Raw genomic sequence first — 16,919 nt, 5'->3', positions numbered from 1 at the left:
CTGAATAGGAACTTGGGCACTGCCAACTCGGCAGATTGAATCCGGCCGCCACACCATTTTGCCACACTCCCTGCACGAACACGCCTGATGCTACTGTATGCACGTGCACACGCTACTTAAGTTGGTGTCACAACTACATCTCCATATCTACAACATGCACGATCCTCGTCGAGTCCATTTCTACCTACCGTGTCTACAAAGCATGCGGCGGGATGCTCTCCAGGGTGTCGTGGAACTCGTCCTCGCTCTCCACCTTGCGGGCGACATTAAACCGCTTCACCTCCTCCCGAAGCTTGTCGTTCTCGCGCTGCAATCCCGCCGCGGCGCGGCGGTAGTCGGCGTGTTTCTTCTTCTCGAGCTCGAGCTCGGGTGTCATGGCCTCAAGCCGGGCCTCGTATCCCGCAATGACCTCCTCGGAAACCTCGAGGCGGTCGCGTAGACGTTTCTCGGTCTCCCTGGCCGTGTCGAGGTATGCGCGGGAGCGGCTGTCGTCACTTTCAAGACGAGAACGCAGGCGGCCCTCGGTCTCCTGGGCGGTGAGAAGGTCGGCGTGCAGTCGCTTCTGCTCGGCCTCGCTCGTCCGGAGATATCCCGTAAGGTTGTCGATCTGGACTTGCATAGCGGCGTCCTTCTGGATCTGAGCGTACATCTGGTCGGCAATCTGTATGCGGATCTTGGCGTCATTGGTGACCAAGGACTCCTTCTGCGTTTCCCACTTGGCCTCTTCGGCGGCAAAGGTCGCCCGCTCATCCACCATCTCGCGTTCCCAGGTGGCCCGATGAGTCTCGAGCGCGTCCTTGAGCGCTGCTTGAACATGATCCTCCTGCTCCTCTTGAAAACGAAGCCACGCATCAAACTCCTCCCATCCCTTCCCCTCCCCAATAACGGTCTCCTTGGCCCAGAAAGCCTCCCAAGCCCGATAGTCGTGCAGCGCCTGCCCCGCGAAACCAGAGTACACCTCACGGAACTCGCAGTGTTCCTTGAGCCAGCGCCATTTCTCACGCACGTCCTCCAACTCGCCCTCCAACTGCATAATCCGCCTGGCGTTGTTGTTGGACTCGCTCTCGCGTGCCGCATCAGCATGGCGAGCGTCTTCGTTGGCCTTGGCAGAGTCTTTCTGGGCGTGGAGGACAATGTTGCGCAGGCGCGGAATCTGGAGGCGGAGGACCTTGACTTCCTCCTCGGCAGACAGGAGGTTGCCGACTTGTTCCTTGAGAACGTCGCGCTCTGCTTCAACCCGCGAAAGGCGCTCTTCGGTAAGGACGAGGTTGATGAGGTGCTCGTTGCCGGAGGTCTCGAGCTCGCCGATGCGGGTTACCGCCTCCTCCCATGTCTCTGGGGGAGAGCGGAGTGGTGGTGGGCGGTGAGAGGCGTTTGAGCCGCGGCGGACGCGGCTTCGGGCGCGTTCTTTGAGCTCGGAGCCGTAGTTGACTACCTTTTCGAGCACGCCTGGCTCGCCTTTGACACCCGATCCGCGGCGCTTCAGCACGGCAGAGAACTTCTTCTTAGTCTTGCGGTCGGTTGGGCGGCCGCGGTCGGACCCTGCGTCGTGGTCGGCTGAGGCGATGTTTTCGCAACCACGCTCGGACGATTCGAGGTGGTCGACTGGAGTGCGGTGCCCAGCCGGGGTGTTGGCGCGACAGCGTTCTCGGCTCTGTCGGATAGGTTGGTCTGGCAAAGGATGGTTGTCGGAGGCATGTCCGCTGGGTGTGCCTGGGCGACGGAGGATGCCATTGGGGACGGAAAAAGTGCGCCCGCGGGGAGGAACCTGCTCAGCGTAGTGAGCGGCAGGAGTAGTTGGGCGGTGAGATTCGGCACTCTGTCGAAAAGAGGCAGGTACGTCATTTGGCGAGGCAGCGCGTGAAGCATGGTGCGCACTTGGAGTACCTGGGCGGCGACGCTCGCCGTTCTGCCGTCCCGAGTGGAGAGGCTCAGGTGAGGTGGGGCGATCCGAACGATACGTGGGGGGAGTAGCTGGGCGGCTGCGCACATGCCTGTCAGGCAAAACTGCGGTCCCGTCAGGGAAGGGTGCGCGGCGACTGTCAGCAGTGGAGAAGGCGGAACGACGGCCTCGCGAGGCTGGGGCAGGCGCATGGTGTGCACTGTCGGCCCCAGGAGTGTTTGGACGGCGGCGCTCATCACGAATAGCTTCTTCGCTCTGGCGAACAAGTGTACCAGATGTAGGAGGGCGAGTTGCAAGGGGAAGGTCAGGGGAGCGCGGGCGTTCGCGCGAGGATGCACGCCAACGAGTGGGTGTCTTGGGTCGACGAAAGAAGGAAGGCATGTTGATGTTGTTGATGAGAATGTTCAAGTTGTGAGTTGAACGGTATTTATCCCATCTTTCAAGATGATCGCTGAGATCAGCCGTGCGAATCATTGTTGTTGTTCAGTAAATGATGACACCCACAGTACCGCCTCGTTTCATCACATTACCGGGTAATGCATTTCATCATATCTCTTGTCATGAGACTCTATGTGTAATAAGAGGTGCCTCGTTTCATCATTCTGGGCCGACGGAGGCGATGAGAAAGATGAGATCAGTGGAATTAAGGAGAGCTAATGGTACGATGAAATCAGCAGAAGCAGCAAGAGCGACGAGTCCACCGGAACCGATGAGACAGCTAAGCCCGCTTGAGCCGCTGGGACCGACGAGTCGTGACCGCCTTGACGGCCTCCTTGCAAGATCGTTCACCCGAACTGGGGAACCGGCGACGCAGACTCGGGCCGCCATTACTTCCATAATTGTCGACAGTTGCGCTCCTTCGCTTGCGATTGTTTGGTCCCGTCAAGACCTTCCGACGCCGTACGGGTGGCGGGTTGGACAATGACGCCGAGTTGGCAGAGCCGTCTGCCGTGTTGCCACTCCCCATGCGGGTCTTACTTCTGGTACGGTTTGCTGGGCCGTCGTGGAAAGAACGCGAAGTGGGAATGGTCACGCTGCTGTGCTCGGTATCGTTCCTTAATGCCGCATTGGGGTGGTTGGCGCCGCCATCATTCTCGCTCTCGTACGGGCCTGGTAGCCACGGCTCGGCTTGGAAAGTGTCCTTCTGTCGCGGGCTCAAGCACATGGTCCCCTTGATTGTTAGGTCCTTGATGCCATTGACCATCTTGGTCATGCCGGAGCCAAGGTCGGCGATGTCGAAGTCACTCTCATGCTGGTGTTTGCCATCGTTGAAGCCCGGATTTAATCGCCACTGACTTCTGGCGTGGAAGTCGTTCTTGACCCCAAAGTTATCATAACTGTTGAACATCCCCTCTGTAAGGCGCGGCACTCGTGCCTCCGAGCCCTCCGACGAGCCGGAACTGTTGGGAACCAGCGGAGATTCCTTGCCAGAGTCGGTTAGAGGAAAGGGATACGGCGGCGTTGGACACCGGAACTTGGATGACGACTGAAGGATATCGTCGGAGGAAAAATTGTGAGGCAGTGGACTAGAGGGGAGATTGGAGTTCGATAAGGGAAGAGCAGCGAGGGAAGGCCGAGTGCGAAGGGGGCGAGGGGCATCTGGACACATCTTCTTGGCGTCACCTTTCGTCCCGCTTCCCTCGTTCGCCCTCAGCCAGGGCAAATTGATGCCTTTCAAGGCGTCGGCCACGGCATCAGCCTGTGCCGGGGCAGTGGTAACGCGTGTGAGGTTCGAGCCTGTCGGAGGACCAACGGTTGGTAGTGTGCACTTGGAGGGTTTCTGTGGGGGTTGCGTGTACTTGGAGGGTTTCTGTGGGGGTTGCGTGGACGTGGAGGGTTTCTGTGGGGGCTGCGTGGACGTGGGGGGTTTCTGGGATTGCGTGGACGTGGGGGGTTTCTGGGGTTGCGCGCACCTGGAGGGCGTCTGTGGGGAGTTTCGGTTCGGCGCCCAAAGGTGGTGCGGCGGGGTCGGCGAGCGATACTGGCCAGGTTCGAAGGAAGACGATCGCCGCGGCGGACGGTCCACATCCGACTCTGCAAGGGAGCAACATGTGCGGAAAGAGGGGTCGCTCATGCTACTGTAACGATGTGTTGGGGATGGGTCGCTCATGCTACTGTAAATGTGTTGGGGATGGGAGGACAAGGGTATTGAGAAGACAAGAGATAAACGTGAGGAAGGTGAGATGGTGAGATGATAGTGGAGGTGGACTCTGGTGACGCGGCATGTGCCACAATTCAAAACCGAGTTCCCAAAACGCAAAGACGTGAAGCCAACCGGTCGGGTAAAACGTTAACTCTGTATGAGTGCATGCTCTGCGTCTGACAAAGTGTTTTATACACTGTACTTTGGGTGGTGTCCAGCATTTCCAGCCTCCACAGAATGTGCAAAAACCCCCGAAGACACCAAATGTCAAGCCGTGACATTGTTCTCATGTGAGCCGCGGTCTGGATGCTGATTTGATCTCCGTTGATCCTAGTACTGTTGGTATAGCGGCGTACATATTATGGGTATAGCGGCGTACATATTATGAATATTCTCTAGGTATACAGAAGGGCTCTATGGATACAGTCGGGTTTTCGAGATACATAGACAAGCCCATGCGGCATGCCACACGTGTGGTCGTCTTCTCGACGGGGCCGGGTGCTATGCAATGCTTCCCGTTCCTCCGTTTGGGCTGCCAAACCCCGAACCATATTGGGGGGAACCACCGGTTACCATACGGGACGGAACGCCCTCCGACTGGCGCGACTGGCCTTGCAATCGATCGTGGTGTCGTACATCTGCGTGTCGTACATCTGCGTCTCGTCGCAAGACACAAATTCGCGCCAATCGTCCTCGAAAGCGGCGTTGTCTTGGAGGGTGAGGTCTAGGTAGCCGCAGTCACCAATTGCAGCAGTTGAAGAGTGGCCGCTCCACCGCGGATTGACCTCGAACCCGTTGGCCATTTGACGACGGAGGTAGCCGTTCTCCTCCCTCAAGTCCTCCCTCTGGGTAGTGAGGAAAGTGATCTGGTACTCGTATGAAGAGCACATCAATGTCTTGAGCGACAACTTGTCCTTCATGTCGTCGAGTTCGGCCGTGATGTTGTCGAGTTCGGCCTTGGTCGCCTCTAGAGTGTCTGCCGCGGCCGTGAGCTCCTCGTTTGGGATCTCCACGGAGGCTTTCGTCTCGGCGAGCGCAGCGATGGTCTTCTCGAGCTCCTCTTCAGTGGCGGAGAGCTGAGCGGTGCGTTCCTCCAGTTGGTCGTTGCGTTGGCTCAGAGCGACCTTGGTCTCGCGAAGGGCTCCGAGAATATCCGCCAACTCCTCTTCCTTGTCCTTGAGCTGGACCGAGGCCGAGCACGTGCAGGGCTCACCGCTCCCGGCCCCCGAAGACGGGTTAGGCCGAGGGTCAAGGGCTCGGCACTGGGCGGCGATTGTCTCTTCTGCCCGCGCCAGCTTGCCGCGCAGGTCGCCAATTTCCTTCTCCTGCTCAATCGACTCCTTGAGGAGATCGATCATCTCACACCCGAGACTCTTGATCTCGATGTCGCGCCCAATCAACCGTTCCATAAGAACGGACACGTTGGTAGCGGTAGCCTCGGATTCTCCCTTAGCTCTGGCGAGCGCACTATCCTTCTCTTCAACTTGGTCGGCGAGGAGGCGAGCGCGTTCGACAGCGTCGGCCAGGAGAAGGTCCTTCTCGCTCAGCTTGGCCTCCGCTTCACGGGCGATGCGCTGAGCGGTATCTCTCTCCCGAGTCAAGTCCTGGATCAATTGGCCGATTGTGGGATACTCTTGGATGTCCGACGGGTTTCCGCCCTCACACGAGGCCCAAGGAGGAGGTGAGAGCTCCAGCATCCCGGGCGAGCGCTTGAGGGGAATGGCTTGTCCGCCGAATCCAGCACCGGGGAAGAGTGGGGTCATCGAGACCCGAGGAGCCTTACTGGCGTCGTCGTAGTTCTTGCCCAACGATGGGCGGCGGACGTTGGATGGAATGCGATGACGAGTTGTCAGAGGGGGGCGGGAGTTGGTGGTAGCCCTCGGACGACGAGGGGTGGCGGAGGTTTGGGTTGGCTTATTGTCGTTGAGGGCAACGACGTTGGGGGTCGGGAGGGGTGGAAGGGGTGGGAGGGGTGGGAGAGGTGGGAGGGGTGGGAGAGGTGGGAGGGGCGGGAAGACCTTCGCGGTAGGTGTACCGGGGGCGGTCGCAGGGGCCACGGCTTCCGAGTTGTCACTCGAGCTGGGCAGAGGGTGGATGGAAACGACGGAGGTGCTTTGCGCGTTGCCTTGGGCGAGATGAGCGACAACTGTAAGGAGTGGCGCGGTGCCAGACAACTTGCGAACGCGCTTGGTAAGCTTCGTGAGAGTTCCGCGAAGACGAGAGGGCGAAGTGGCGCCAGCAAGGACATCCTGCGCTGGAGCGTTGTCGGGGTTGGGCAGGATACCGTCCATGGGGCTGGGGGCAGTGTCGGAGTTGGACAGGCTGCCAGAGATGGGGTTGGGAGCGAAGTGGTCGTTGTGAATCATATTGGCTTGTAATTACAGTACAGTGATATCCTTTGTGAAGAGGATGAAGTTAAGAGAGGATTGAAAAGAGCTAGATGCGCGAGGGCTTTTTGAACTAGCTAGAGTATGGTACTGTAGGTTGTAGACAGGATGAAGTGAAGAGAGGAGTGAAGAGAGTTGTATGGACGGGGGAGGGTTTTTATTCTTTCTGGGGAGATTGGTCTAGAGATGTTGACTGACACGACGGCGTACTTGCTGTTTGTTTCTGAGGCTAGAGGTGGCCTGGGAGTGTCAGCTGTCTTGTGAGTTGAGGTATTCAGGTTGAGTGTCTAGCGGGGTTAACACTGGCGACGTGCCAGTAGTTTGCCTCGCTCCTAGGGAACGTAAGCCATCTTGTGAATTGTTTTATTCAGTTAGTTTGGTTTATTCAAGCCATAGGACGTCTATCTACTTGGGATCTAACACATGTGGCGTTCGGAAACCGGCGGAGGATGGAGCCTACAATGCAGTGAGCCGCCGGTTCCAGTGGCGCTGTTGACGTGATTCGATATTCGGATCTATTCTATAGTTCAGATATAATCTCAGATCCGTTCCTTTCGATTGCCGACCCCAAATCGGAGACGGTACGGTAGCCCCAGATACTGTAGGCAAGTGCACACACTATGGCTTAATACAATCCCCAATACAGACAGTCGTCTGACCAACTCTCCCGTTAATCCCATTTAAAGCTCGCACGACAACTGACACACCCCTCAAAGAGGTAATTAGTCTCATCCGCCTTGTAGACTAGGCATATCTCCAATCTCGTCTCGTCTTGAAGACAGATGTATTCGGCCGGCTCGTTGACGGCGACTGCTTTCCTGAGCCTAGCGTTCCAGAGTCGCAAACACTCTTGGATGGGTTTCAATTGGGCATGAATTTAGGTGTCCTTGTGTGGATAGCATGGATTTAGCTGTCCTTGTGTGGATATGAGACTACTTGTCGGCGGAGATGTATTGGGAGTGAGTTGGAGTTGTTTGCGTCAGGGTGGAGCTAGAGGTTGCGAGTCGAGTCGAGGCCGTCATTCACGTGATTCATCTACCATCTACCAGCGGCGGTGGCAAATCGAGAGAGCGAGTTTGGACTGTTTGGGTAGCCTCGCTAGCCTGGAAGGCTCGTACATACTCAGGGTACATCGTAAATAAATACATATATAAACATCAATTTGTGCTTTGCGCGTAGTTCTTGTATTTTGCATTCTCTTCATACTGCATTCCAACAGCTGCTAGAGTGACTTCTAAACTTGGAAGAGGGAGAAAAGTGGATGATTCAACGGAGAGAGGATTGGGTTCAGTAGAACTGAAAAGAGTAGCAGTTGGCCGGCGTAGAGGAGGAAGAAGGATGAGGAAGGTTGACTTGCGAAGAAGATGGCTCCTGCGGGCCAGTAAGTGATCGAGTCAACATCCAGTTAACTGATGCAACTGATGAATAGAAACTAGGCCCTCGTGGCTTGACATTGTCACAGGTGGCTTCTGTACAGCACCAGTTTATGATGATAAAAGAGGCACGCTAAGAATATTCATACTGGGTCTCATCGTTCAGAGCACTAATCTATATGACTAAATGTCTAGTTGAAGCAAGAATGCAGTCATCTGTTGAAGCGCAATGTCATGTTATGGTCAAACCTAGCTCTTCTCTTCCGGGCCGTCCACCTCAGACGACGGCGAGCTTGGCGAGGAAGAGCCTGGCTAGGAAGAGGGCGACCCTGGCGACTGGGGCTGAGAGGCTGCAGCTTCCCGCGAGCGCTCGTAGGCGTTTATCCGCTGCTGCAGCTCGTCACAACGGCTTTTCCACTCATCACGCTCCTTGCGCCAGTGCTCCGCCGCACGATTGAACCTCTCGCAGCGGATGCCCAAGCTTCTGATCGCCTCCGTGAGGGCATCACTATCGTCCATCACGCCCTGCAGGCGACCTTGGAGGGCGTGAACCTCAGCGACGGCGGCAGTGTTGAAAGCGTTTATCTCGGCTTCCCGTCGTTGCCGGATTTGCCCCAGTTCCTCGGCGAGTCTGGTGTTCTCTATATTGAGGCGGTGTATCGTTCGGGCTTGGGAGTTGAACGACTCGTGGAAGCCGGCAGAGTCTGGGAAGCGGTTGGGCGGAGAAGGGACGCTGTGGACATTGTGGACGTTGTGGACGTTGCGGACATACTGGACGGGTGGGCTGTTGTGGCTCTGGTTGTTGGTGTGCGGGGGAGGAGCTTGGGCAGGTGGAGTTTCAAGTGGAGTGGGATGCGTGCCGATGGGGGAAGGAAATATCCTGGATCCGCGCCCCACCGTGTTATTCCTGGTTTCGGATCTGCCGGTGGCGTCGGCGTCAGGATTGAGTTGGCCATTCATCGTGCGAACAGTGTTGCTGTAGAAAGTGGGGGAAGGGTTTAGAAGGTGGGGAGAGGAAATGGACTACAAGTACTGAATGTCGATGATGAGGGATATGGAGAGGGATAAGAGACGGTATTAGGGGTGTGGGAGAAGGTGAGATATGATGAGAAGAAGAAAACACATCAAAGTGATCAAGGTATTGTGGTTTGTATATATAGGATATATGGCCCAAAGGTGTCCGAGCAATGACAACTCGTCCAGATTGATGCCATATTCCATGAGTGTGGGTCAAACGCAACCACTGCGCAGTGAATTGATTCAATGTGCTTTGAGATATGATGACCTTGCCGTCATCCTATTCAGCTACCCAGTACCAGGTGGCGCTTAGCCAGTGTCATCCATTGTACCAGAATTGTGGTACGAGGTAGACTGGATGACGAATGTTGAGGGCGATCATTCCAACTCCATCCCACGTGTCCTCCACTAATGACTTGTTGGGATTGTACACGCTTGTACTTATCCTTCACTCATTCTCGTCTTCACATCGAGATTCGACATGTTTTCAATCAAGCAAAGAGCAAAGACTGGCACTTCGGGAGCATGTACCCGGGCGACGTGGAGAGAATACAATAATCCCCCCCCGTATCGGATTACCCGACCTGTGTCTTCTCCTAACCCCTTGCTGGCTCTCCTGGCCACCCTGTCTCGCCCTCGGGGACAAAAGAAAAGGAGAACGAGACTGACGCCGCAGCCACCAGGGTCAATCCAATCCCCAGAAGGGGCTCCGTTATGTAGATTTACCACAGTGCGGCTTAAGCGCGTTGGCATTGGGATTGTAGAGTATACTGATGAAGAAGAATCAAGGTACAAAAGTACAAAAGGGAGGATAGTGTGCCTGTTCCTTTCCTCTGGAATCTTCAACAACTGAAAGGGGAAAAAGGTTTGGGACCGACGCGACGGGTCGGATCCGACATCTGACATCCGACTACTCGGGTAATATTAAGACTGTGCAACTTGTAAAACGTCCCACTTGTAAAACGTCCAATGTCCCCAAGACATCGTCCTCCCCTTTCTCTCTCTCTCTCTCTCTCTCTCTCTCTCTCTCTCTCTTAATCCCTTGTCACACTTTCCCTGTATCAGGTATCAGGTAAACTTGAAGATGCAGGAATCCATCTTCGCTTGTGATATTGTCATGGTGTAAAAACGCACAAGAGTTAGAAAAGAGGAGTGACGCAAGTGGAGGTCAACCACATTGATTTGTTAAATGCAAAGTTGGAACCCACAGACCACTCTCGTCTCATCCAACGGATCATCATCATTTTCATCCCTTCCCTTGTCTCGAAGAGCTTTCTTGTCATCCTCTTCAACTCTACTTTACAATCACACCTTTCTTGCATCTTGTACATTAACACTTGCACCCAATCTCCCTCTGTCTCCATCTGTCTCTGTCTCCATCCATCTTCCTTCTCTCGCCCTCAACTCAACCTCGCTACCCGATCCGAGGCCCACCCTGCCACCCTCCATCACACCACCCCTTCCACTCGGCACCCACATCATGCCGCCGCCAAAGCGCCCTTCCAAGCCCCTCGTCGCTCTCATCCTCGGTTCGTCGCTCTCTGGCATTGGCATGGTAGGCAGACAAGTCGAGGTTTGCGCGCGGACTTGCCCGACCACGGACAGCTCGACCGTCCAACCGTCCGACTTATGGGCAATGACGCGTGCCTACCTTCCTTGTCTTTGTTGTCGCCGCTCGTACCGCCCTTGATAAACAACTGACCGTCAGGCGGAACAGCCACTGTGTCCCTTCCTCTCGCAGCGAGTCTACTCAAGCTTGGCGCCGTGTACGTTCGCATCGGTGCGTATTCGTACCCCGGTCCAACTGATGGCAGCCGATCGCTTCTCCGTCGACCCCCCAACATGGTGAGCACGTGTTCTTGAGCCAGATGGGCCTGGGGAAGAGGTTCCAGGGGTTGGGGTCCTTGGGTTAGAACCAGGGTCGAGGCATGTGTGCCAGCCGGCTGCGATAGCAGCGACGTGTGCTGCGGGTCAAGCCCCTCTCCTATCCAACGGAGGTGAAGCCGTACCTGTGCCTTGATCTCAAGTAGTCGAGAGAGATTCCTGCGTCTCAACACGCGGTTCGGCGACGACAAGCTGGGACGACGCCGAGAGCCTTCCGAGCAGCTGTCGCACTACGATGGTACGCAACGGCCACCGTTCGGGCCCTCCGGTATGCCTCACGGTATACCCGAGATCGAGTTCATAGCAACGTCTGCCGCGGCGGCCCAGGCCATTCCGTTGTTTGGCTTTCATGGCTGGGACCTGCCAAGGCACAGGCGTCAGAAGCATGTCTCATGGCAAGCCCTCAACCGTGAACGGCGCTTCTTCTTCACCTTAACCCAGCTCGCCCAGCCAAACCCTCTCCCATCCTTACACGCCTCGCGGTGGTTAGCGTCACCGGCTGATCCAAGTTACATCGACCCCATCTTCAAGGTCCTCCTGCGTGATCCCCGAGTCGAGTACCGGCAGTCAAACCTCGCGAATGTGGAAAAGTACCCAAGTCTCTTCGAGCCGCCAGCCGAGGGTACGAATTGGCACCGCTTCGATGTCGTGTTCGATCTCACCGGTGAGATGAACTACGACAAACCCGAGGTCATCCACATCACAAACACGTACCGCGTCGCGGTTGGCCTGGCCTCGTACGCCAATGACCTCGACACAGTCCACCGGCCACTCGCCTATGTCCGCCTCCAGATGCCGTTCTACGAGATGAAGTCGGGCAGCTCCAAGGGGCACGGGGAAGGCGACAAACTCAAGCCCGATGGCGTGCGTGGGCGGTGGTGGCACGAGGCACTACGAGGTATCGCCAAGCTGCCAAACCTCAACTCTGGAGTGGTACGCTGCGCGGCGTGGTACGGACCAGGTCGCTGGGACGCTGAGGTGATTCCCCGCCTCGTCGTCGGGCATGTCTACTCATACCTGTGAGTTGGGGTCTTGGTCCGCGGCTAATAGCAGCGACGAGGAAATGAAGTTCCTATACAAGTGAGTCATCTTTGAGAACGATGGTTCTCACTTCCACACACTCGATCTCCTCCATCTCTCCCCATCTTCCCGGCGACCGCCAACCCTGTCGCACCTTGGCAGCTGTGCAAGCCGCGGATCTCACCCACGTTAGGACTCGTCCATCTGTCGCCTGGGCTTTGGACATGCGGGCGAGCGATGGGATGTGGATCCTGAGGGTCGTGTACTGGCGATCTGGCGAAGATGTCGGGTCACGAGCGTGGAACCTCGCGGTAACATAGCGTGTTCCGCTTATCGCGGACCCCCCGTCAGTTCCTCACTTATGCCAGCTCTGACCTCCGCATCAACACGGTCCACTCCACCGACGTTGGCCGCGCCATGTACCTCACGGCACTATGGCTTATGCAGACACCGCGTGACCAGGTGCTCAAGGAGGCTGGGACCGAGCTCTACTTCCCTTTCGAAAAGGAGAAGTCGTCCAAGTCAATGTCAACCATGTTCCGGGGGAAGAAGACGACGGTTGATGCAGAGTGGCGCAGCATCAAGACGGTCGTGCCAGAAGAAGAGTTGCCTGTCGTGCCCATGTTCAACGTTGTCGATGATGGCGACTCGACACAGGAAAGTATCGCCAAGGCTGTCGCCGACGTTTGGAACGTCAAGTACGGTTTCATGAGCACAACAATCATGACGCTCGTCGCGCAGTTTGCCAAGGTGGGCTCCGCCGCAACCGGCCCTGACCCCAGAATGACTTTGAAGAGATGGTCGAGGACGTCAACGAGAAGGTTAGTGTAGTGCGGAAACTCGTGCCTAGGGCGCCCGGATTCTCTTCAGTAGCGTCCTCGGGCAGGTTAAGGTTCAGATTCCTGACGGGTAGCATGTCGACGCGTGGGCCAACATGCTCTCTGCTTCCTCACCGCCCATTGCCTCGACGCCGATTTCGCCATTCCTTGACGCACACTCGTTCAGAAGTAAGTTGAAAGTTGGGTTTTGGAAGCAGCGGTCGTTGAAGAGTGAAGATCTGCACATGAGGGTTGACCTTAATCTGCGGTGGCTTGCACCCTTTTTCTTGTCTGGCAGCTTGCTCTGAACGTCACATCTGATACCAGAAACGCCGATCCACCTTGATGGCTCACGGGCGAAGCGTGTACTGGGTTTCAAGCCTACCAAACCGCGCGTCGACGTCAACGAGTTGCGTAAAATCAGCCAAGGGTTCCAAAAGGATAAGATCTGGTGAGTCTAGACGGCCGTATAGACGGGTTACCTTTGACCGGATTGAGGTGCCTGAAACGCTCTGGCATGCCGGAACAAGCGGCGGGAGGTTGTGGGTCGAATCATTGTGTAGCGTTGGAGCGTGACGGTGGTACAGTGGGAGGCGGAACGGGAGGAGCGCGCCAGACTGACACGCAGGCCAGCATTGTCTTAGATGGTGCATGTTTGCATGTGTGTGGGTGTGTGGGTGTGTGGGTGAGTGTCGAGTGTCATGGTCGCGTCGTAGTGATATTGGGTCGATTATTCATATTCATGTTTGGTTATTCATGTCTGGGGGTAGACTGTGCGCAGCAGAGGAGAGAAGAATTGAGTCATGGCTTGCGCAGTTGCGCAGTGAGAGAGTACTGCGCGGGGGGGGGGGGGGGGGGGCGACGGGGAGTTTCGAAAGTTTCGGGAGTCGGGAGAGGTTTGGTACCATGTATTACGACGTGTTACGAGGTTTATACACAGTATACATTAACAAGTCAAGTTAAAGGACATGAGAGACAAGTCGTAATCCAAAAGTTGCCGTAATAACTATGAATGATGTGAATCATTAAAAGGGAACAAAAACTGACAGAGACTGAGAGATTAGGGCACGTACTAACGCGACCCTATTTCCTAGGGTGATGGATCATCCCTGTTTAAACCCCTGGAACGTGTTTTGTCCTTCCCCGCGCCCCCGTAGAGCCGGAGAGCCATAGAGCAGGTCGACACTGTCAAACCAACTCTGCATTCTCATTCAAACACTACATCCCTCATTCATTCATCCATTACTTCCTCATCCTCATCATCATCCTCACCTCAACTATCATCCTCTTCACCATCATCATCGTCCCTGTCTCAGTCTAGCCCGGTCGAACTGACACACTCGCGTATGGTCTCATGTCTTCCATTGTAGCCTCCGGCTCCCGAGCCTCAACCATGGCCGGGATGCCAGCCGTGAACGCGACCAGAGTCCCCATCCACGCCGATGCCGACCCCTCAACCTCAGCAATGGGCGCAGTTGGACCACCAGTCGCAACGACAATCAGCTCGCACGTGGAATCTGGATTCTCCACTTCTGGATTCTCCACGTCCGAAAACATCCTCTTCACCTCTGAAGAAACCCTCATCACCTCTTCATCCCCCTTACCTACCTCCCAAATCCCAGTACCAGTAACCTCTGCGCCCTCCCCCGCAACAACCACCTCCCTCGACTTGCAGCCCGTCACCTCCGCAGTCCCATCCTCCCCCCCTTCCTCTTCTCCACTCTTCAGCATCCCCGTGATTATCGGGATTGCTGTAGGCGGCGCGGCGATCCTCCTAATTGTAGCTGGCGGGTGCTGGTTCTTAGGTCGATCAAGGAGGTCAAGGCGACGTTCGAGACGAGACGACGACGGGCTGGGAATGTTCAAGCCGCCGAAGAATAGGCGGGAAAGACCAATTCGGGCAGGATACGCGCGCCAGGAAGGCTCGAGCCAACCACACCTCCCCCCGCCACTTCAACCACCAAGAGCAGGCCTCAGCCGCGCTGAAGCTCGCGCGTCGGTCCAATTCTACGGTCACTCGGCACCCGTAAAGCCGTTTGATACCCAAACGTTCCAGACTACCAGCGCGTGGACGGATAATTCGGAGATGGACGTGTTCGCTGTCGATGGATCGTCGTACGCACGTACACTCAGTACCATGTCCCGCCCCAACTCGGAGTATGACCTCGAAGACGATCCCTCGACTTATCAGGATGGTGGGACGTATCCGACCCACTTTGCCCCGTTCTCAATCTACTCGCAACGGGAGCTGCAGACGCCCCCGCCGGTCGGTTATCCTCCATTCCATTCCTCTCCATCGGGGACGTTTGGCCCGTCCACTCCCCAGCGGCGCAACGCTCCCGACCCATCTATATACGGTCCGGTCGGCGTCTCTCCGCATGTGGTGCCCGTCGGTGGGGTTGTCGGTGGGGTGGCTGGGATGGTAGCCCCGGCACCAAGCCAGATGGCGCTCCCGGGCCCATCTAGGCGCCCAGACGGCCGCATTCCCGCTCCAAAGCTCTTGGTAGACACCAAGGCGCCATTCGAAAACGTCCCGCTCTCGGCAGTCGGACCGAGCAGCCATCCATTATCGGCAATGCAAACCCCGCTATCGACGCTAGGTGGTTGGAGCTCGGGCATGCCGACGCCACTCGACCGCGCGCCGAGCACGCGCGCCCTCTCACCTGAGAACACGATTATGCCCCCTTCACGCTCGGCGAGCCGCGGAGCAGCGTTTACCCCGGTGCCAACGCCCACTACATACACACCGCAGAGGCCAGCCACTGCATATGCGGGGCCCTCGTACTCGCGTCCGTTAGTTACTCGGCAAACGTCACGGAGCGACGACCGGCCCTCGGCGCTGCCATATGCTGGAAATGCGAAGGAGGAGCCTGGTCTCCAGCGCGGCCCGACGATCATTCGGCATGCGGACGCGGGCGCGTTCGAGGACGCAGTACCCGACGAACAAGGGGAAGTCCACCTCCCTCCGGCATATGACGAGATCTACGCGAGGAATCCATGATGTGTCGAGTCTATCTCGTCACACTGATGGCCATTCCCACTCACCCACAACTCGCACATTGGACCATGATACACGAACTATCGCGGCAGGACCGCTCACCAATATCGACACCACACATCTCTGCGCAGCGCGCATACCGAGGTTTATAATCCACCTAGCTACCCAGCTACCCAGCTACCCGGCTACCACGCATAATCACACATCCTTGTGTCGACCCACGCTCATTCCCAGCAGTTGTACTAGAATTGGTACATGACTATGTACAGGTACAATGCAGTAATATACAGAGCCATTGTGGTTGGTCTAGCATCTAACGCGGCTGTACCGCTAATCACGCCCGCCATGGGCTCATTGTGCACGGTCTACCTCTTGCGCTCCTGCGCCCATCGGTAAACAGCCGCGACAGCGACCGTCGCGGCCTCACCGCAAGTCGTGTACGCCTGCGCGCCCCGCACGCGCACGGTAGGACAGAGCGTCGCCAACACGATCGCCAGCACCACGGCCAGCGCAGCAGCAAGCGCGGGCCACGGCGAGAGGGCAAGGACACATCCAAATACGGCGCCGAGGGCAATATGTACTGACGATGTTGAGCGTGCTCTCTTCTTCTGCGCCTCTTGCGCGGCTGAGATGTCATTCTTGGGTTGGGGGAGCGTCATAGGCAATGCCGTTTGAGAGGCTGATGGCGAAGACGCGGCGGTTGACATCAACGTCGTCATTGTCGATACCGAGGAGAGGCGTGGGACTGGGCCGGGCGATACGCCGGGCGATATTGGCCGGAGGGGAAACGAGCTCGGCGATATTGGCAAGAGGGGAAACGAGCTTGGCGAGGAAGTGCGTGATGCTGGTGTCGAGGGACGCGAACTGCGCCGCCATTTCAGCCGGGATGGCGATCGGCCCAGACCGCGCTCGGACGGGGACGCTGCGCGTGCCGTCGGGCTGGTTGGTCTAGTGGGACTCGCTGGTCTAGTGGGACTCGCTGGGCGCGAAGTACGCGGCGACGCAGCTCTCCTACGTCGCCGGAGAGTGTTACCGAACAGCTTCTTGGTGCCCTTCTCTGGCTCGGTATCCCAGTCGGCAGCGTCGTGGCCCGTGCACTTGTCCCTCTTTGCGGTCCGTTTGCCATCCCACTTGGCTTTGGGTGGCGCATGGGGTGGCGGATGGGGATGGGGTGGCCGGAGGTTCTTGAGGAACCGCCATGTCGGGCGAGTGGGTTTGAACCTCGTCTGGCCGGTTGGATGAAGTGGTCGCGTCATGGATGGAGCGCGGCGGCGCCTGGCTGAAGGGGGGAGGGGGGAGGGGAGGGAGGAGAGGGTGAGGAAGCTTTCGGTGGTTGGCGATGGGAGGGAGGCGGGTGGTGATCTGGGCGCCTGCGG

At 57.0% G+C, this 16,919-nt stretch overlaps 6 protein-coding genes across 6 annotated transcripts; 2 read left to right on the top strand and 4 right to left on the bottom strand.

The window, feature by feature from the left end:
* Positions 1 to 193: 193 nt before the first annotated feature.
* CcaverHIS019_0703660 (uncharacterized protein) lies at positions 194 to 2,094 on the bottom strand (the record flags this gene model as incomplete). Its single annotated transcript, XM_060603792.1, has 2 exons — positions 194 to 1,768; positions 1,879 to 2,094. The coding sequence occupies 2 exons, from the start codon at positions 2,092 to 2,094 to the stop codon at positions 194 to 196; spliced, it is 1,791 nt and encodes a 596-aa protein (XP_060460050.1).
* Positions 2,095 to 2,621: 527 nt separating this feature from the next.
* CcaverHIS019_0703650 (uncharacterized protein) lies at positions 2,622 to 3,251 on the bottom strand (the record flags this gene model as incomplete). Its single annotated transcript, XM_060603791.1, has 1 exon — positions 2,622 to 3,251. One exon carries the CDS (start codon positions 3,249 to 3,251, stop codon positions 2,622 to 2,624), a length of 630 nt encoding a protein of 209 aa, XP_060460049.1.
* A 1,364-nt stretch (positions 3,252 to 4,615) lies between these two features.
* Positions 4,616 to 6,412, bottom strand: CcaverHIS019_0703640 (uncharacterized protein; the record flags this gene model as incomplete). The annotated part of the gene is made up of 1 exon (XM_060603790.1): positions 4,616 to 6,412. The coding sequence occupies one exon, from the start codon at positions 6,410 to 6,412 to the stop codon at positions 4,616 to 4,618; it is 1,797 nt and encodes a 598-aa protein (XP_060460048.1).
* Positions 6,413 to 10,303: 3,891 nt separating this feature from the next.
* On the top strand, positions 10,304 to 13,189 carry CcaverHIS019_0703630 (uncharacterized protein; the record flags this gene model as incomplete). The annotated part of the gene is made up of 10 exons (XM_060603787.1): positions 10,304 to 10,352; positions 10,532 to 10,603; positions 10,638 to 10,668; positions 11,217 to 11,726; positions 11,761 to 11,787; positions 12,096 to 12,477; positions 12,510 to 12,548; positions 12,641 to 12,734; positions 12,873 to 12,996; positions 13,174 to 13,189. The coding sequence occupies 10 exons, from the start codon at positions 10,304 to 10,306 to the stop codon at positions 13,187 to 13,189; spliced, it is 1,344 nt and encodes a 447-aa protein (XP_060460047.1).
* A 1,493-nt stretch (positions 13,190 to 14,682) lies between these two features.
* On the top strand, positions 14,683 to 15,546 carry CcaverHIS019_0703620 (uncharacterized protein; the record flags this gene model as incomplete). The annotated part of the gene is made up of 1 exon (XM_060603786.1): positions 14,683 to 15,546. One exon carries the CDS (start codon positions 14,683 to 14,685, stop codon positions 15,544 to 15,546), a length of 864 nt encoding a protein of 287 aa, XP_060460046.1.
* A 362-nt stretch (positions 15,547 to 15,908) lies between these two features.
* On the bottom strand, positions 15,909 to 16,799 carry CcaverHIS019_0703610 (uncharacterized protein; the record flags this gene model as incomplete). The annotated part of the gene is made up of 1 exon (XM_060603785.1): positions 15,909 to 16,799. The coding sequence occupies one exon, from the start codon at positions 16,797 to 16,799 to the stop codon at positions 15,909 to 15,911; it is 891 nt and encodes a 296-aa protein (XP_060460045.1).
* Positions 16,800 to 16,919: the final 120 nt, after the last annotated feature.

Source organism: Cutaneotrichosporon cavernicola, assembly GCF_030864355.1.
Source record: "Cutaneotrichosporon cavernicola HIS019 DNA, chromosome: 7b".
Taxonomy (NCBI): domain Eukaryota; kingdom Fungi; phylum Basidiomycota; class Tremellomycetes; order Trichosporonales; family Trichosporonaceae; genus Cutaneotrichosporon; species Cutaneotrichosporon cavernicola.
The sequence above is the reverse complement of the archived record's forward strand: the minus strand, read 5'-3'. Positions and strand labels throughout refer to the sequence as shown.